Source organism: Lissotriton helveticus, chromosome 10 (genome assembly GCF_964261635.1).
Source record: "Lissotriton helveticus chromosome 10, aLisHel1.1, whole genome shotgun sequence".
Lineage (NCBI taxonomy): Eukaryota > Metazoa > Chordata > Amphibia > Caudata > Salamandridae > Lissotriton > Lissotriton helveticus.
Genome location: NC_136071.1, coordinates 710,102,677 through 710,118,672, shown reverse-complemented (window position 1 = coordinate 710,118,672; position 15,996 = coordinate 710,102,677). Strand labels below are relative to the sequence as shown.

Below are 15,996 nucleotides of genomic sequence, written 5' to 3'. Positions count from 1 at the left end.
ACACAACTTTTTTTTTTTTTTTTTTTTTTTTGCGCTTAAATATTTCTTGGAGGGGGGCCTCTGAGCGTGGCCTCCTCAAAGTAAGAACCGTTTGCTGCGATATGTTTGTTTCCGCAAACATGTCCACTCGCAGTTACCAAACAGTTTTGTTGGAAGGTGCGTGTGCTCCAGAACAGAGGCGGACACTGACAGGACACGGCACATTTACAAAGCCCGTGGCCCCCACCAGGGCACCCCCGTCAGCCAACATGCCCTATCTTCCCCATCTCTGTCCGTCTCTCAACACCTTTGTCTGACGAGTGGCTTTTGCGAGGTCGGGCTAAAGAAGACATCCTTTGCCACCACGCTGCACGAGGTAAACCATTAATGTACCTTTAATCGCCCCTCCTCCTCCGGGTCGATAGCTAGGCCAGCGTGCTGGCTGGCAGGGTGTTAAAAGTGTTGTCATGAAATGCTACATACAAACTCATGTCATTTGACGGATCGCAAAAAAAGTGCGTCACTACTGCAAATCCTGGATCTGCCTACATCTTACCCTCACAAAGTAGGCTGCCTGTTTATGTACAGCAATGGAACTGCCCCCGCACAACAGATATACCAGTAAGTAAACGGTTGAATCTTCATATTATTTAAAGAACGGTTTATTTCCTGTAATTCAGGCTTTAATACACAACTTTCTGAAGTTGTGTGAACGCTTATGAAATATTTAAACACTTGGCTCCATTGTTTTTAGCGCGGGGGTGTAAAACAGCGGACACGTGTTTCGCTCCGGGCTGGTGGGCCGTGAGATATATCAAGGAGGGATTCCTTCAGGAAGTACATTTTCTTGGTTGTATTAACGTGACGTCAGTTTCGGTAAAAAAAAAAGTCAAATATTTGTCAGGTAACGTTGAGAATGACTCTGTTCTGAGTGTTATGCAGTGTTCTCTGCCTAGAGAAGGCAGTCGCTGTCATTTCAGTTGAGTTAAATGTAATCATTTTGGACTCAGTGATTTCTTAATCAGTTTGGAATGAGTATTTGTTCCCCTATCACCAATCGCGATCATGACAGGGGAATTAGTCAGTCGTATTCAAACAAAGGTGTAAAAAGTTGCACCACATGCAGTTCAGATAGGTTTCCACTTTTTTCCATAGAGTGGGGTGGGCAGGGACTTACACACAAAGCTGCTTAGCTGGAATTATGTTTTCAATTGGCAGATAGATTTTTTTTGCGGCTGGAAGGTTTGGTTGCAAGTTCGTTTGATGTTCTTCTGCTCTAAAGACAGGAGGTGGGGTGGGGGGGGAGGACCTGTCTCCCAAGTACCTCTGTATATTATTTCACAGCAGCAGCATCACACTTACTGCCTCTCTCACAAAAATGCTACCATCTCTGCCAAGGTTTGAAGCCAGCAGCATGCCATTGATGTCATCCCAAGAAAGTGGCTCCTCCCACCAGTCCCTTAGTTAGCTTCAGGTAAAAGGAAAAGAAGGGGCTGTCTTCAAAGATTCTGTTTTCTTTGTACGGCTCATAAACATGGGAGACTTCCTTCGCCTGGGCCAATCAGATGGCTCGCCTTCCAGCTATAACATCGCTCTAAGTGAGCTCTCCTCTCACAAGCCTTTCTAGCTCGGTAGCGTCCATTAAAATCAGATCTCGTCTGCTTTTTTTTTATGTCCCCTGATCGCTGCCTTCACACCCAACTCCGATGTGTTCGGCTGCCAGCGCCCAGAGAGCCGGTCTTTTCAGCACCTGCGTGGATAGGGACCGGCGGATGGTGAAGCACTGAACGGGCAGCAGACAGGGTACCAGGTGGTGCGCGCGAGGAGCCGGCAGCACAAGAGCGGCGGACCCCGGGTGGGGGGAGTTCGCGACCCCTGTATGGACGAGATGGCGCTCCTGAGGCGAGTCCTGCTGGCGGGGTTCATCTGCGCCCTCCTGGTGCCCTCGGGGCTGAGCTGCGGGCCGGGCAGAGGCATTGGCACAAGGAAACGCTTCAAGAAGCTTACCCCACTGGCATACAAGCAGTTCACCCCCAACGTGCCCGAGAAGACCCTGGGGGCCAGTGGACGCTATGAGGGCAAGATCACGCGCAACTCGGAGCGCTTCAAGGAGCTAACCCCCAATTACAACCCCGACATTATTTTTAAGGACGAGGAGAACACGGGAGCGGACAGGCTGATGACCCAGGTAGAGCCAAACAAATTACAATTTTCTGAATTCTAAAGGGCAAGGGTGTTTTTTAAAAAAAAATGTTTCCTTAATCTCTGAACTAAGCATCGGGTTTAATGTGCGTGAAATCGTGCAATATCAGAATGATGCTTTTTGAGTGTTAGAATTATTTTTCAATTAGGTATCATGGGTTTGTAAACATTGCCTGTGTTATAATTCATGTCTCTTTTGAGGAACATAAAAACTTAAAATGTGGTATGGGTTTCGCCCAACTTGGGTTAGAATCACTGCTAATTAATCCCTAAACTGCACTTTGTATTTTGTGTGGCTTTAAAAGTGAGCTGCTGCCCATCCGCCCTCCTCCCATCTGGCCAAGCAGACTTCGCTCGGATTCATAAGTTTGATGTAACCATGTTCCAGTTTAGTCCTGCACAGAGGGTAGCTGGGCGGAATCGACCCCTTCCCTCCTGAGCCGGTGGCCCTGGCTGGCTCTGCAGCCGCCTCTCTGGCTTTGCTGCGCACCGGAGCGTGAACGCATAAATGCGCCTTTAAGATGCTCTGGTCTTCCCTCCATCTGGGAGGGACCTGCGGTTATCGGCATTGCTTCACTTCTGCTTTAAATCAGATTAGCCGAGATGCGCGCGGATAAATATTGAATAAGGCAGGAGGAGAGAAGCAGGGGACCGTTTTTCCCTCCAGATACAGTGCGCGTTCTGCGCAATTGAGGTCAGGGGATGCGCACCGCGGCTGGCAGGCTCAGAGCCCCTTGAAGACGCGGGCTGTGCGAGCATCCTGCCGCTGGACTAGGTCAGCCGAATTATCTTTCCTGGTCGTGACTTTCTGACAAGGTGGCATTAAAAGGGGGGGGGGGGGGCACCCGCACGGTTCCTTGGCCAGAGCAGAGATTCCCATTGGATGCAACCGGGTGTGCCTCTGGGTGTCTGCTGAATTTGTAGCACTCTAGGGGTGCTAAGTAAGCCGTGGCTGCTGGCTCCGTACTCTACAAATACCATGGCTTGTAGAGGGGGCACCTCAGGTGGGAGCCGCTGCCCGGGCGTCCCTTCACTGGGTGATGCCCAGGTGTGCCTCCTTACCCAGGCGAGACCGAGGCTTCCCTCTCCTGGAGGTGCCCGGTTCCTGTCCGTCCGCCGATGCTTGTCCTTCCCCCTCCCTGGTAGTTCCTGCGCGCCCCTGCTCACCTGCAGTGGGTGACGCCAGAGGTCCCCTCTTCCGCTGTTAGCTGGGTGGCGCATGTGATCCCCTCGTGGGTAACCCCAGGGCTCCTTCCTAAGGGTGATGCCGGAGTTCCCCTCCCGCGCCTGATGTCGGAGCTGCGCCTCTCTGGGTGATGCGCGCGTTCCTCTACCACTGGGGATGCTTGCGCTCCGCTTCCATTTGATATGCCGAGGGCCTCTCCCCTGCTCGTCTCAGCCCAGACACCCCCAGAGCCCTCTCTTCCCAAGCTCGCATCCTCTGCTCAGCTTTCAGCTTCCATCATATCGACCGGGCCGGCTGGACAGTCCCGCAGACGGAGGCTGGCACGGTGGGTCGCCTTGGGAGGAGAGGCGGGCTGGATACACCCCATCCGAGTACAGCACCGAGGGTCTGCAGAGGATGTCTGTGCGGTACGAGCAGCGGGACAGACCGGAAGGCAAGCCTGGTGGACTGATGCACCTGTCTCGTGCTGCCTCCTTACCCTTCCTGCAGCAGGGTCTCCAGGAGACATTTGCCTCGTAGCCGTGCTGAGGGAGCGAGTAATTATCTCCCCTGCAGATCTGTCTTCCCTTCTGCATTCGTCCATCTCCGAGCCCAGGGCAGCAGAGCGATGATTGGATGCTGTGCGGTTAGACTTCGGCATTCTCTCTGCTGCATCCCCTGGTCCCCAGGAAGGATGGAGCAAGTCTCCGCAGCCCGGAGCGCTGGATGGATGGTGGACGGTTTGTCCCAGTCAGGCCTGTCCTCCCACCCTGCGCCCTGCACTCCTTGCCTTTATTCCACCCGGGATGGACGGTACCTGCCTCCCCCGAAGACAAGCGAGCATCACCCCGGGGTTGGGAAGAAGCAGGCGCCCTCCGTCCTGTGGCATCCCCCGCGCCGGTCCCTCCCCGCTCCCTCTCTCCCCAGCCATGCTGCCTCCAGAAATGACAAGTGCGCGGCAGCTCGGGCTGCAGAGCTGCAAGTGCGCATCTTCCACTGAGATTTCTTGCACGCATGGCTTCCCCACATCGGTCTCATCCTGCCTCTGTGAGGGGTAAGTGCAGCCCACGGCAGGAGAGCAGGCCCCATAGCTGGGGAGTGGGGAGGGCGCCCCCCAGCATTGATGCTCCCAGCTTGGATCACCTGCTGTCGATGGGGCAGTGAGGGCTCAGAACTGTCCAGCATGACCGAGAAGAGATAATTTCCGAGGGTGCTCGTTTTTACTCCTTCGGAGGGGGAGGGGGGCAGCCTGCTCAGTGAGTTAACTGTCAGCACTACATAACTTGCAGGTGATGTTTGGAGTACTGCTTGACGGAAGACTCAGCCCCATCATCCTCCGTAAAATAAAATCAGCGCCCTCAAATGTATTATCTGTAGGTTGCAGCGCATAGAAACGGTATGAAGCGCTTTGTAAAAGTCATGTTATCAGTAAACCTCCGTCCTTTGTCGCCCAACACTAACTAAATGCGCCTAATTAACGGAGGTCCCGAGGTGTGTGAGACCAGTGCTGAAAGTGCCTTTTCGTCGCGATGCCACCGTCCCCTCACGCACCAGGGCACTCCTGCGGGAAGCAGGGCGTCGGGGCGCCTGGCCCCTGGCAGGGCCTCCTCTCTGCCAGCCTGCGCTATCAACGGCTGAACTTGTGACCCCAGTCGTCCTTCTCCAGCCTAACGTCTGCGCACTTGCAATTTGCTCCCCCCTCCCCAATAACACTGTACTTTACACCTAGTGTGCACCCTTAAATGTCAAGGGTGGCGCCTAGTACCACACAAGCTAACTCCTGAGAGAACTTTCCTCCACAACGCACAACTTTTCCTACCGTTGCTGCCCTGCTATTAAAAGTAGAAAAAAGACTCGCGCCGAGTCCTAAGTGCCCGCTCGACTTTTATCATCCACTGCGCTCTTGTTCGGCAGAGTTCTTGGCAAGCGCCAGTACCTGCCTCACAGGTCTATCAACAGTGTAAAATCTCCGCTGAATGGAGCAGTTCGACTTTCAAAATATTTGTTGAATGCGTTAGCTACTCGTTAATATTAACTTAAGAGGGAAAACAAAGAGGAGCCGGTAGTTTGTTCCAAATTTAACAGGTGATAAGGGCGAGTATTTTTTTCTCTAAATAGCAGCTCTAGGCTGGCCCGGTGTGTGAACTAGATAAGAGGCGAAGGAGGGCCGACTGCCGGGGCAAAGTTCTCTCGGCTGCAGGAGCGGTGAGAGTTAAGGCTGCAGTTTTATTCGCCTTGGGCTGCGGTGTGGTGCTGGGAGCCTGAGTGTCGGACTGGTTTGCAGAGAGAGTAGGGGGTATCCCGGGCAGGCCCCCCGAAAGGTCTGCCCGGGAAGATACCGAGTCTCCAGTGGGCCAGTCAGCCTTCTGCATAGCTCCCTTTTGGCCCATTCTCATATGGGACACCACCTGTCACTTATGGATTTTCAGTCAAAGGCACTTTGCATGCTGGGGTTTTGCAGCCCCCCGTGAACATATGAATGCAGCATACAGTGTGTGGCACACAGCTGGTTTAGAAGCCTAACGTGGTTGAAATGACACACCTGACCCACGCTTTGGACGCCCTCTCCCCATCTCCTCTGACACCCCCTTCTCCTCTGAAAACAGGGACCTCCCTTAGACTAGGTCCCTAACATGAAAGGACCCCTGAACCAGAGACACTCCCAATATGGAGAGCATTCCTGAATACTGTACTCTCCTGGACACCAAGAGGCAGCCCCTCACATTGTGAGCTGTTGGGTACCCTAACACGGAGAACCCCCATACCCAGAGCTCTTGACACGACCCCCCCCCCCCACACACACACACACTGACACTGGGAGGCTTTGGGCCCCCTCCTCCCATGCCGAGAGCCCCTGATGCCAGAGCTCAGGACCCCGAGAGTCCAGGGGAGTGACGCAGGCTCCTGCAGCCCCCGCGCGCAGCCCCCCCCCACCCCTTCAAGGCTGGCCCCATGCAGTCAAAGACCGATGGATATCTGTGAGATATGGGAGACTGGGAGGGGGGGTCATCACATTCTGCAGGGGCCCCATTATTTTGTGTTACGTCACTGCGAGATTGCCTGACACCGAGTGCCCCTCGCACTGTCCGCGAGAGCTCTGTGATAGAGACGCCCCATCACAGTGGCCCCCTCTGACACCGAGAGCCTCCCGGGGCCCACACTCCCAGGGCATAGAGGCTAAGGGCCCTGTCACCAAGGGAACCGCCGCCAAGAACCTATCACCACACCGTGATATTAGGGCCCCTGACACCGCGGGCCTCCTCACACCCTGAGGTTATGGGCTCCTGACACCGAGGGCCTCCTCACACCCTGAGGTTATGGGCTCCTGACACCGAGGGCCTCCTCACACCCTGAGGTTATGGGCTCCTGACACCGAGGGCCTCCTCACACCCTGAGGTTATGGGCCCCTGACACCGAGGGCCTCCTCACACCCTGAGGTTACTGCCCCTGACACTGAGGGCCTCCTCACGCCCTGAGGTTACTGCCCCTGACACTGAGGGTCTCCTCACGCCCTGAGGTTATGGGCCCTGACACTGAGGGCCTCCTCACACCCTGAGGTTACTGCCCCTGACACTGAGGGCCTCCTCACGCCCAGAGGTTATGGGCCCTGACACTGAGGGCCTCCTCACACCCTGAGGTTATGGGCCCCTGACACCGAGGGCCTCCTCATACCCTGAGGTTGTGGGCTCCTGACACTGAGGGCCTCCTCACACCCTGAGGTTATGGGCCCCTGACACCGAGGGCCTCCTCATACCCCGAGGTTACTGCCCCTGACACTGAGGGCCTCCTGACGCCCTGAGGTTATGGGCCCTGACACTGAGGGCCTCCTCACACCCTGAGGTTATGGGCCCCTGACACCGAGGGCCTCCTCACACCCTGAGGTTATGGGCCCCTGACACCGAGGGCCTCCTCATACCCCGAGGTTACTGCCCCTGACACTGAGGGCCTCCTGACGCCCTGAGGTTATGGGCCCTGACACTGAGGGCCTCCTCACACCTTGAGGTTATGGGCTCCTGACACCGAGGGCCTCCTCACGCCCTGAGGTTACTGCCCCTGACACTGAGGGCCTCCTCACACCCTGAGGTTATGGGCCCTGACACTGAGGGCCTCCTCACACCCTGAGATTACTGCCCCTGACACTGAGGGCCTCCTTACGCCCAGAGGTTATGGGCCCCTGACACCGAGGGCCTCCTCATACCCTTAGGTTGTGGGCTCCAGACACTGAGGGCCTCCTCACACCCTGAGGTTATGGGCCCCTGACACCGAGGGCCTCCTCATACCCCGAGGTTACTGCCCCTGACACTGAGGGCCTCCTGACGCCCTGAGGTTACTGCCCCTGACACTGAGGGCCTCCTCACACCCTGAGGTTACTGCCCCTGACACTGAGGGCCTCCTCACGCCCTGAGGTTACTGCCCCTGACACTGAGGGCCTCCTTACGCCCAGAGGTTATGGGCCCTGACACTGAGGGCCTCCTCACGCCCTGAGGTTATGGGCCCCGACACTTAGGGTCTCCTCACACCCTGAGGTTAAGGGCCCCTGACACCGAGGGCCTCCTCACGCCCTGAGGGTGTGGGCCCCTGACACTGAGGGCCTCCTCACACCCTGAGGTTACAAAATGACAACCTCCATCCCCAGAATGTGATGGGAGATCCCCAGACTCTCATATCTCACAGATATCCAGTAGCCTTGCGCTAAATAGGCTCCGCCCGTCGAAGGTTTGGGGGCTTCGGAATGGATGCCCCCCACTTCTCCGCAGGGCAGCGCGGTCTTTCCTTACACCCCTGACTGTGTGAAGCGCCCGGTTCCCCGCACCGTCTGCTCCTCCCTGTGGTCCGCCCAGGCCTGGAGAGAGGCCCGGTGGCCGCCGCAGCCCGCAGAGGCACGCTGCGCTTCACGGTGGCTGAGCTCAGTCGGCTTGATTCGCGGCACACGACCCAATGAATTAATAAATAGCCCGGGCTTCACGGCTGTTAACTCTGACAATCCGGCTCAAGCTGCAATAAAAGACAGGCCACCCGCGAGACTCTAATCACACACTCACGGCTGCCTCGGCATTTCGGTGTCGTTCTCTCCCCTGCTCACTGTCTCAGGTCTGCGAGTGTCTCAACATCTCTCTCTCGTTCATTATCTCTCTCTCTCTCTCTCTCTCTTGTTCATTCTCTCCCTCTCGTTCATTCTCTCTCTCTCTCTCCCTCTCTCCCTCTCTCTCTCTCTCTCGTTCATTCTCTCTCTCGTTCATTCTCTCTCTCTCCCTCTCTCTCGTTCATTCTCTCTCTCTCTCTCTCGTTCATTCTCTCTCTCTCTCTCTCTCGTTCATTCGCTCTCTCTCTCGTTCATTCTCTCTCTCTCTCTCTCTCTCTCTCTCGTTCATTCTCTCTCTCTGCCCCACAGCCCGTTCCAATTGCTGGTCTCCAATCCTTCAGACCTTCTCTGCTATAGTATTCTGACTTGCTGTTGTCGTGTCCCTGTCTCATCTCTGTGTATATTCATATCAGCCTGACTTTTTTCTCTTATCCTTTCTCTCTCTCTCTCTGCCTTACTTGTCTTGGTCTGTATCCTCTCTCTCTTTCGCTCTTCCACTGACTCTCGCCCCCTGTATGTATTCCTCTCTCTTACTTTCTCTCTTGCTTTCCCACTCTCTCTCTATTTCACTCTATTCTCTCCTGTCTCCTCCTTTTTCACTCCTCTCGTGCCCCCTCTGCTCTCTTGATGTCCTTCTTCCACCCTATCCCTTTCCTTCTCACTGTCCCCTTGTTTCTCTGATTCTCTGGCTCTCCCGAAATCCCTTCCTCTCTCTCCCTCTTCCATAAATTCCTCTCTGGTCTGCCTTTCACGTTACTATATATCTCTAAGTGGCTCTGTCTGTATGTCTGTCCTCTCACTCATTCTATCCACCCCTCTCTTTCTTCTCTTGAACCCACCCTGGTCTACACAGGTTTTCTCCCTCTCTCTCTCATACGTAGACATATCAATTCCCTGTATCAATTGTCCTAAAACAGACACAGAAATATATAAAATAACCGAAGTCCCAGAAAAGGGAGAGGAAAGTCCCAGAAGTCTCATTGACTACCATAGGAGTGTCAGGGATGCAGCGATCATGAGTGCAGCAGGTGCAGTGGCAGCGGAGCAAGGATTATTAAGAGTACGGCACTGGAATTATGGGCCTCGCGGCCCATTTCCCAGCATGCATTAGGGCCTCTGGTACCTTTGCTAGCAGTTGCAAAAGCATCTTCTTTAGAGCATCTCTTTAAAGCGCCATGAAGTCATTTCTGTTGAGGTGGGCGTCACCCGAGGAGTAGGCCGAAGCCTTGAACAGAAATTAAGTCGGTATAGTTGGGTGCCAAGGATTCCCGTGGCCCGTCGGAAAGCATGTTATCCGAGTAGTATATTTCACGTAATTCGGTTTAAGGGTCGTCCGAGTTCTCAAATTCACAAGTGTAGGAAAGTGGACTTAGCTAAACAGTCATTCAGAGAGACAAGTACGGTGAGGGACGGGAGAGATGCTGAGAGGCCGACAGGCAGACCGATCCATATATAGACAGACATATAGACAGATATATTTATTTTACAGCTATCCATCCGCCCTAGTGCCCCACGGCAGTGTTAAAGAATAAAAGCGCTTGGCGTGCCACGTTTAGTTATTCTTGTCACGTCCATTAAAGTGCAATGAGGGAGGGCGCGAGCCCCCGCCCTCGTTGGCGCTCTAAAGGACCCATTGTGGCGCCTTACTTTACATGGCGGGATGTGTGTGGGTCAGGGGGAGTTGTCCTGGAGAAGGCCAAGAACGCCGACTGGTAGAGCAACAAAGGTTACAGAGTGTAGTTTACTGACCAGCCCTTCCCGGGGTCCCCAGCAGCACCGTGCTGTCTGCCAGCTCCCAGGTCACCCCGGTGAGGGCCCAGGAGTGACCCTTTATGAGACACCTGCACGTCACTTAAGATATGTGTGTCAATCAAGAGACAAGGGAGAAGAGAAGTACTTTGAACATGCACTCTGGTGAGTGAGTGATAAACCAATGCCCAAACATTTACTGTAGGGATTGGGTGTTAAACCACTACTCCCAACATACACTCACGGGAGTATTAAAGTATTACCTCAACATGCACTCTAGGGAGTATTAATCCGGCACTCGTATAATGAACTCTGTTCAGTGAGTATTATACCAGCACTCCCAACATGCTCTCTACGGAGTATTAAACCAGTACTCCCAACATACACTCTACAGTGTGTTGAACCAGTACTCCCAACATGCACTCCAATGACTGAATATTAAACCAGTACTCCCAACATACACTCTAGGGAGTATTAATCCAGCATTCGTATAATAGACTCTAGCCAGTGAGTATTAAACCAGTATTCCCAACATGCTCTCTATGGAGTATTACACCAGTACTCCCAACATACACTCTACGGTGTATTAAACCAGTGCTCCCCACATGCACTCCAATGATTGAATATTAAACTAGTACTCCCAATATACACTCCAATGAGTGAATACTAAACCAGTTCTCCCAACATACACTCTAGGGAGTATTAAAGTATTACCTCAACATACACTCTAGGGAGTATTAAAGTATTACCTCAACATGCACTCTAGGTAATATTAATCCAGCACTCATATAATGGACTCTAGTCAGTGAGTATTAAACCAGTACTCCCAACATGCTCTCTATGGAGTATTAAACCAGTACTCTTAACATGCACTCCAATGAGAATATTAAGCCAGTAGTCCCAACATACACTCTCCGGAGCATTACATCAGTACTCCCAACATGTACTCTATTCAGTGAATATTAAACCAGTACTCCTAACATAACACCCTGGGGAGTAGATATTAAACTATTTCTCACAACATACGCTCTAGGGGGTGAGTGTTAAACTGCTACTCACAATGTACACTATATGGAGTATTCAACTATTAGTAAAACCATGCACTGCAGGGACTGAGCATTACTCTAGCACTCATACTATGTACGTGAGTGAGTGAGTATTAATCCAGTACTCATAATATGAACTCTGTGTAATGGCTATCAAACCAATACTCCTAACATGCATTATAGGGAGTTAGTACTAAATCACTACTCCCAGCATGCACTACAAGGAGTATTAAACCTGTACTGCCAACATGCTTTGTAAGGAATGAGCAATCAACCAGTACACATAATGCTCACTCAAGGGAGTGAGTATTAAACCAGTATTACCAACATGCACTATATGGAGAACTAAACCAGTATCACCAAAATCCACTCTAGGGAGTATTAACCCAGCACAGATATAATGGACTCTAGTCAGTGAGAATTAAACCAGTACTCCCAACATGTACTCTACAGAATGAGTATTAAACCATTTCCTCTAAGATGTACTTCAGGGAGTCATCATTAAACCAGTGTTCCCACCATGCACTTCAATGAGTGAATATTAAACCAGTACTCCCAACATACACTCTAGGGAGTCGGTATTGAACTATTACTTTCAACATGCACCCTAGGGGGTGAGTGTTAAATTACTACTCCCAACTTACACTCAATGGAGTATTCAACTATTAGCAAAACCATGCACTGTAGGGACTGAGAATGAATCTAGTACTCATAATATGTACGTGAGGGAGAGAGTATTAAACCAGTACTCATACCATGCACACTGGTAATGGCTATTAAACCAGTACTTCTAACATGAAGTATAGGGAGTGAGTATTACATCACTATTACAAGCATGCACTATGAGGAGTATTACACCTGTACTGCCAACATGCTTTGTAGAGAGTGAGCAGTCAACCAGTACTCATAATGTTCACTCAAGAGAGTGAGTATTAAACCAGTTTCACCAATATTAATCCAGCATTCATACAATGAACTCTAGTCAGTGAGTATTAAACCAGTTTTCCTAAGATGTACTCCAAGGAGTCATCATTCAACCAGTGTTCCCAGCATGCACTCCGACGAGTGAATTTTAAACTAGTACTCCAAACATACACCCTAGGGAGTCAGTATTAAACTATTACTTCCAACACGCACTGTAGGGGCGAGTGTTACATTTCTACATCCAACTTACACTCTAGGAAGTATTCAACTATTAGTAAAACCATGCAATGTAGGGGTTGAGCCTTATTCTAGTACTTGGAATATGTATTTGAGGGAGTGAGTATTAAACCAGTACTCCCAACATGCACTCTGTGCAATGTATATTAAACTAGTACTCCTAACAAGCATTATATGGAGTTAGTATTTAATCACTACTGATAACATGCAGTATAAGGAGTATTAAACCAGTACTGACAACACGTTCTGTAGGGAGTGAGCAATCTGCAGTACTCAAAGCGTGCACTCAAGAAAGTGAGTATTAAGCTAGTGCTGCCAACATGCACTCTATGTATTGGATATTCAACCAGTACTCCCAATATACATTATAGGGCGTGAGCCTTAAACTAGTACTCATAACATGTACTATAGGGAGTATTAAACCAGTACCACCAACATGCACTCTAGGGAGTGAGCATTCAACCAAAGCTCCCAAAATGCGCTCTATGGAATGACATACACCAGTACTCCCAATATACATTATAGGGCGTGAGCCTAAAACTAGTACTCCTAACATGTACTATAGGGAGTATTAAACCAGTACCACCAACATGCACTCTAGGGAGTGAGCATTCAACCAAAGCTCCCAAAATGCGCTCTATGGAATGACATACACCAGTACTCCCAATATACATTATAGGGCGTGAGCCTAAAACTAGTACTCCTAACATGTACTATAGGGAGTATTAAACCAGTACCGCCAACATGCACTCTAGGGAGTGAGCATTCAACCAAAGCTCCCAAAATGCGCTCTATGGGATGACATACACCAGTACTCTCAATATACCTTCTACTGAGTCATTATTAAACTATTGCTCTCGAAAACACTATAGGGAATGAGTATTACTCCCAAGTGCTATAAGTGGAATTAAAAAAGATGGGGGGGGTTCTCATTGGGGTGTGGCCTATGAAGCATCTTTAAGAAAGTAGGGGACTTGATGAGGCTTCATACTGCCTCCCCGCCCGAAGTATACACAGACAACTCTTATGTGGATAAACAAAAAACATTGGGCTACATTTCTTACAAACAACCTTAAAATGAGCTGCGGAAATCATCAATTCAAATTGAAAGGTTAGCATTGACATTTTCCAGAATATTGCCTGATATTCAAGAGACCAGATTCAATTGCCTGGTAACAAGGAAGACAACAAGGGCATCATAAAATACCTACTCAAGACGACTGCCCATAAACACCTACTTTGGGACCAAATCTGGGAACCCGTATACGGGCCACAATACCCATAATGGGCAATGTTCGAAACAAAAAGAGACAAATAGAGTGCAACTATTCCGCCCACGCTCACTCAACTTCCTGTGTGTGACCAAAGGAAACAAGCATTTGCAATGCAAATGGCACACATTTGCGAGAGTTTAAGCTTTTGGCATTGTAAAGGAGAATGCCTTTTATTTATGTGTTAATTATCAAAACTGATAAATAAAAGGCATTGTCATTTACAAACTCTTTTAAATGTGAGACCTATAGCTTGGAAAGTGAAAGCGCTCATGGTGCGCTGAATGTTGCAGGAAATCATGTTGTGCCTGCAGGAAGAGAAACTCATTTAAGAAAATAGTGCTTACAGACTAAATAAGACGTACCATGCAAAAACCAAAGTGAAAGGGCCAGTCCTCATGGGATGTTACAAATGAAGGCAAGGCGGTACTAAGGAGGAACTAACAAGCCTATTAACCGATTCAGAAGCCAGCATTTACGAAGGACAATGGCACAAGCCAATGACAAATATGGGCGGAGAGTGGGCGGGGCTTCAAGTCCATACCCTAATACAGCGTGCCTCAAAGAGCAGCGCATGCGCTGCCCAGGCTCGACCTAAAAAGATGAAAGGAAAATAGGATTAACATACAATTCCATTCCTACCCAGTACAAGAATAACCTCTCCCACCAACTCAGAGAAGGGGCTGGGTGGGCGGTAGACAAAGTTCCTCCTGCAGCACTAGAAAGACTGGCTTCCTGCAGGAGGCCTTTATAGCCTGCATCGCGAAAATCCACACTAAGAACTTCCGGCCCACTGTGTGATAACCTGGAAGAAGTTGCTAGGGGGCGGAAGTGCTCTTTTAGTCAATATGACCCAATTTCAACTGTTCCTGGGCAGTGCAGGGGTTCACTGCCAGGATACTGGCTAATTATATAGCAGGATCCTGATTTGTGAGCTTTCTGCTCAACCTCCACAAGAGCCACGTCCTGTGTAAATAAGGAAGCAGACTAATGTGAAATGCAACCCCCTGCTTCACAAATTCCTAAATAGTGTTTTACTGGAAAAAGAAAAGCCAAAATCAGCAGGTGCCTAGATATTTAACAGTTTACTGTACATAGTAACTTTATCTGGGGCTATAAGCCACACAACATGCGACAATGTAACTTGGTTTTTCATTTGGAAGAAATCGTTTCTCCACCCCTAAAACACCTATAGTAAATAAGTGTCCACTTCCCCACCCAGGGCTGTGTTGCAGTTGCCGCGTGTGACAGACAGTTAGGTACAGTTTTATTCTTCAGCTGTCGATGGACAGACATAAAGAGTCACACAGCTCTGATTAAAAGTATTTTTTTTTTTGCCTTGGCAGGGCCTCGCCCACCTAGGGCCCAAACACTCCCATCTACACCTCCTCTCAGCACTATATAATGAAAATAAATATATTCTCATTTTTGAATTTACTAGTGTTGATGGATAAGTCAATCACATAGTTTCTCTGGCCACAAGCACCAATCTTTGTTTCTAGTGGACTAGTGTCTTCGGGCTACAAAGCGCCGAGAGGCGACCCAGCTTGTCCACTTGTTGGGATACAAGCTCAAACATATCTACTGCACACAGCAGCACAAAGCACCCCTGCAGCACACAGTGACAAAGGGCAGGAGGCGGACAGGTGGGTGGATGGAGATAAGATGCATGTGCACAAGCACATGCATTCAGAATGAAGAGCTGAGGTACCAGCACTCGTCTACCCTGTTTTATAGAGGACCTTAGGGGAAGATCTTCAAAAAGCGTCAAGCAGCCTAATACAGACAGGTGTTAAATGTGATGACAAAAAAGAGACCAATACCAAAAGGTTAATAGATTATAATAATAATATTAGTGCTCTTGCAACCCCTGATTGTCCTTCTATTACTAACAATTGTAATTTTATAGACGCTAAAACTACTCACCTTTACTACCAAGGGAACTCTGGCTGTTACGTTCAACAACAACATCAACAAAAACAACAACAACCACAATAATAATAATAATAATAATAATAATTCTGTTCCTACTAAGACTGCAACTGCATGCCGGCACCAGCAAGGTCACTACTATACCTCCTACTAGTAAAACAAATAATATTAGTCATACTGATGCTGCTACAACCTATCACTTCAGTTAAGGCTACTCTTACTACTAGAATTACAACTAATACTACTATTAATAACAATAATACTGCATTTAATAATATGTGCATGGGTGTTGCTGCTATTTCTACATGCCTTTACTTCTAAGGCAATTCCCACTACTAGCAGGCTGGACTACGGAAACGCCCTCTATGCAGGAACGTCGGCCAAGCTCCTGAGGCGATTGCAACGCAT

The 15,996-nt window shown here is 50.0% G+C and overlaps 1 protein-coding gene across 1 annotated transcript in view; it reads left to right on the top strand.

The window, feature by feature from the left end:
* The first annotated feature begins 1,480 nt into the window (after positions 1 to 1,480).
* Positions 1,481 to 15,996, top strand: part of SHH (sonic hedgehog signaling molecule) — a 48,998-nt gene continuing 34,482 nt past the window's right edge. The window contains exon 1 of the mRNA XM_078663259.1: positions 1,481 to 2,167. Within this exon, the coding sequence (XP_078519385.1) occupies positions 1,859 to 2,167 (309 nt within the window). The 5' untranslated portion in view covers positions 1,481 to 1,858. The remainder of the gene's footprint in view (positions 2,168 to 15,996) is intronic.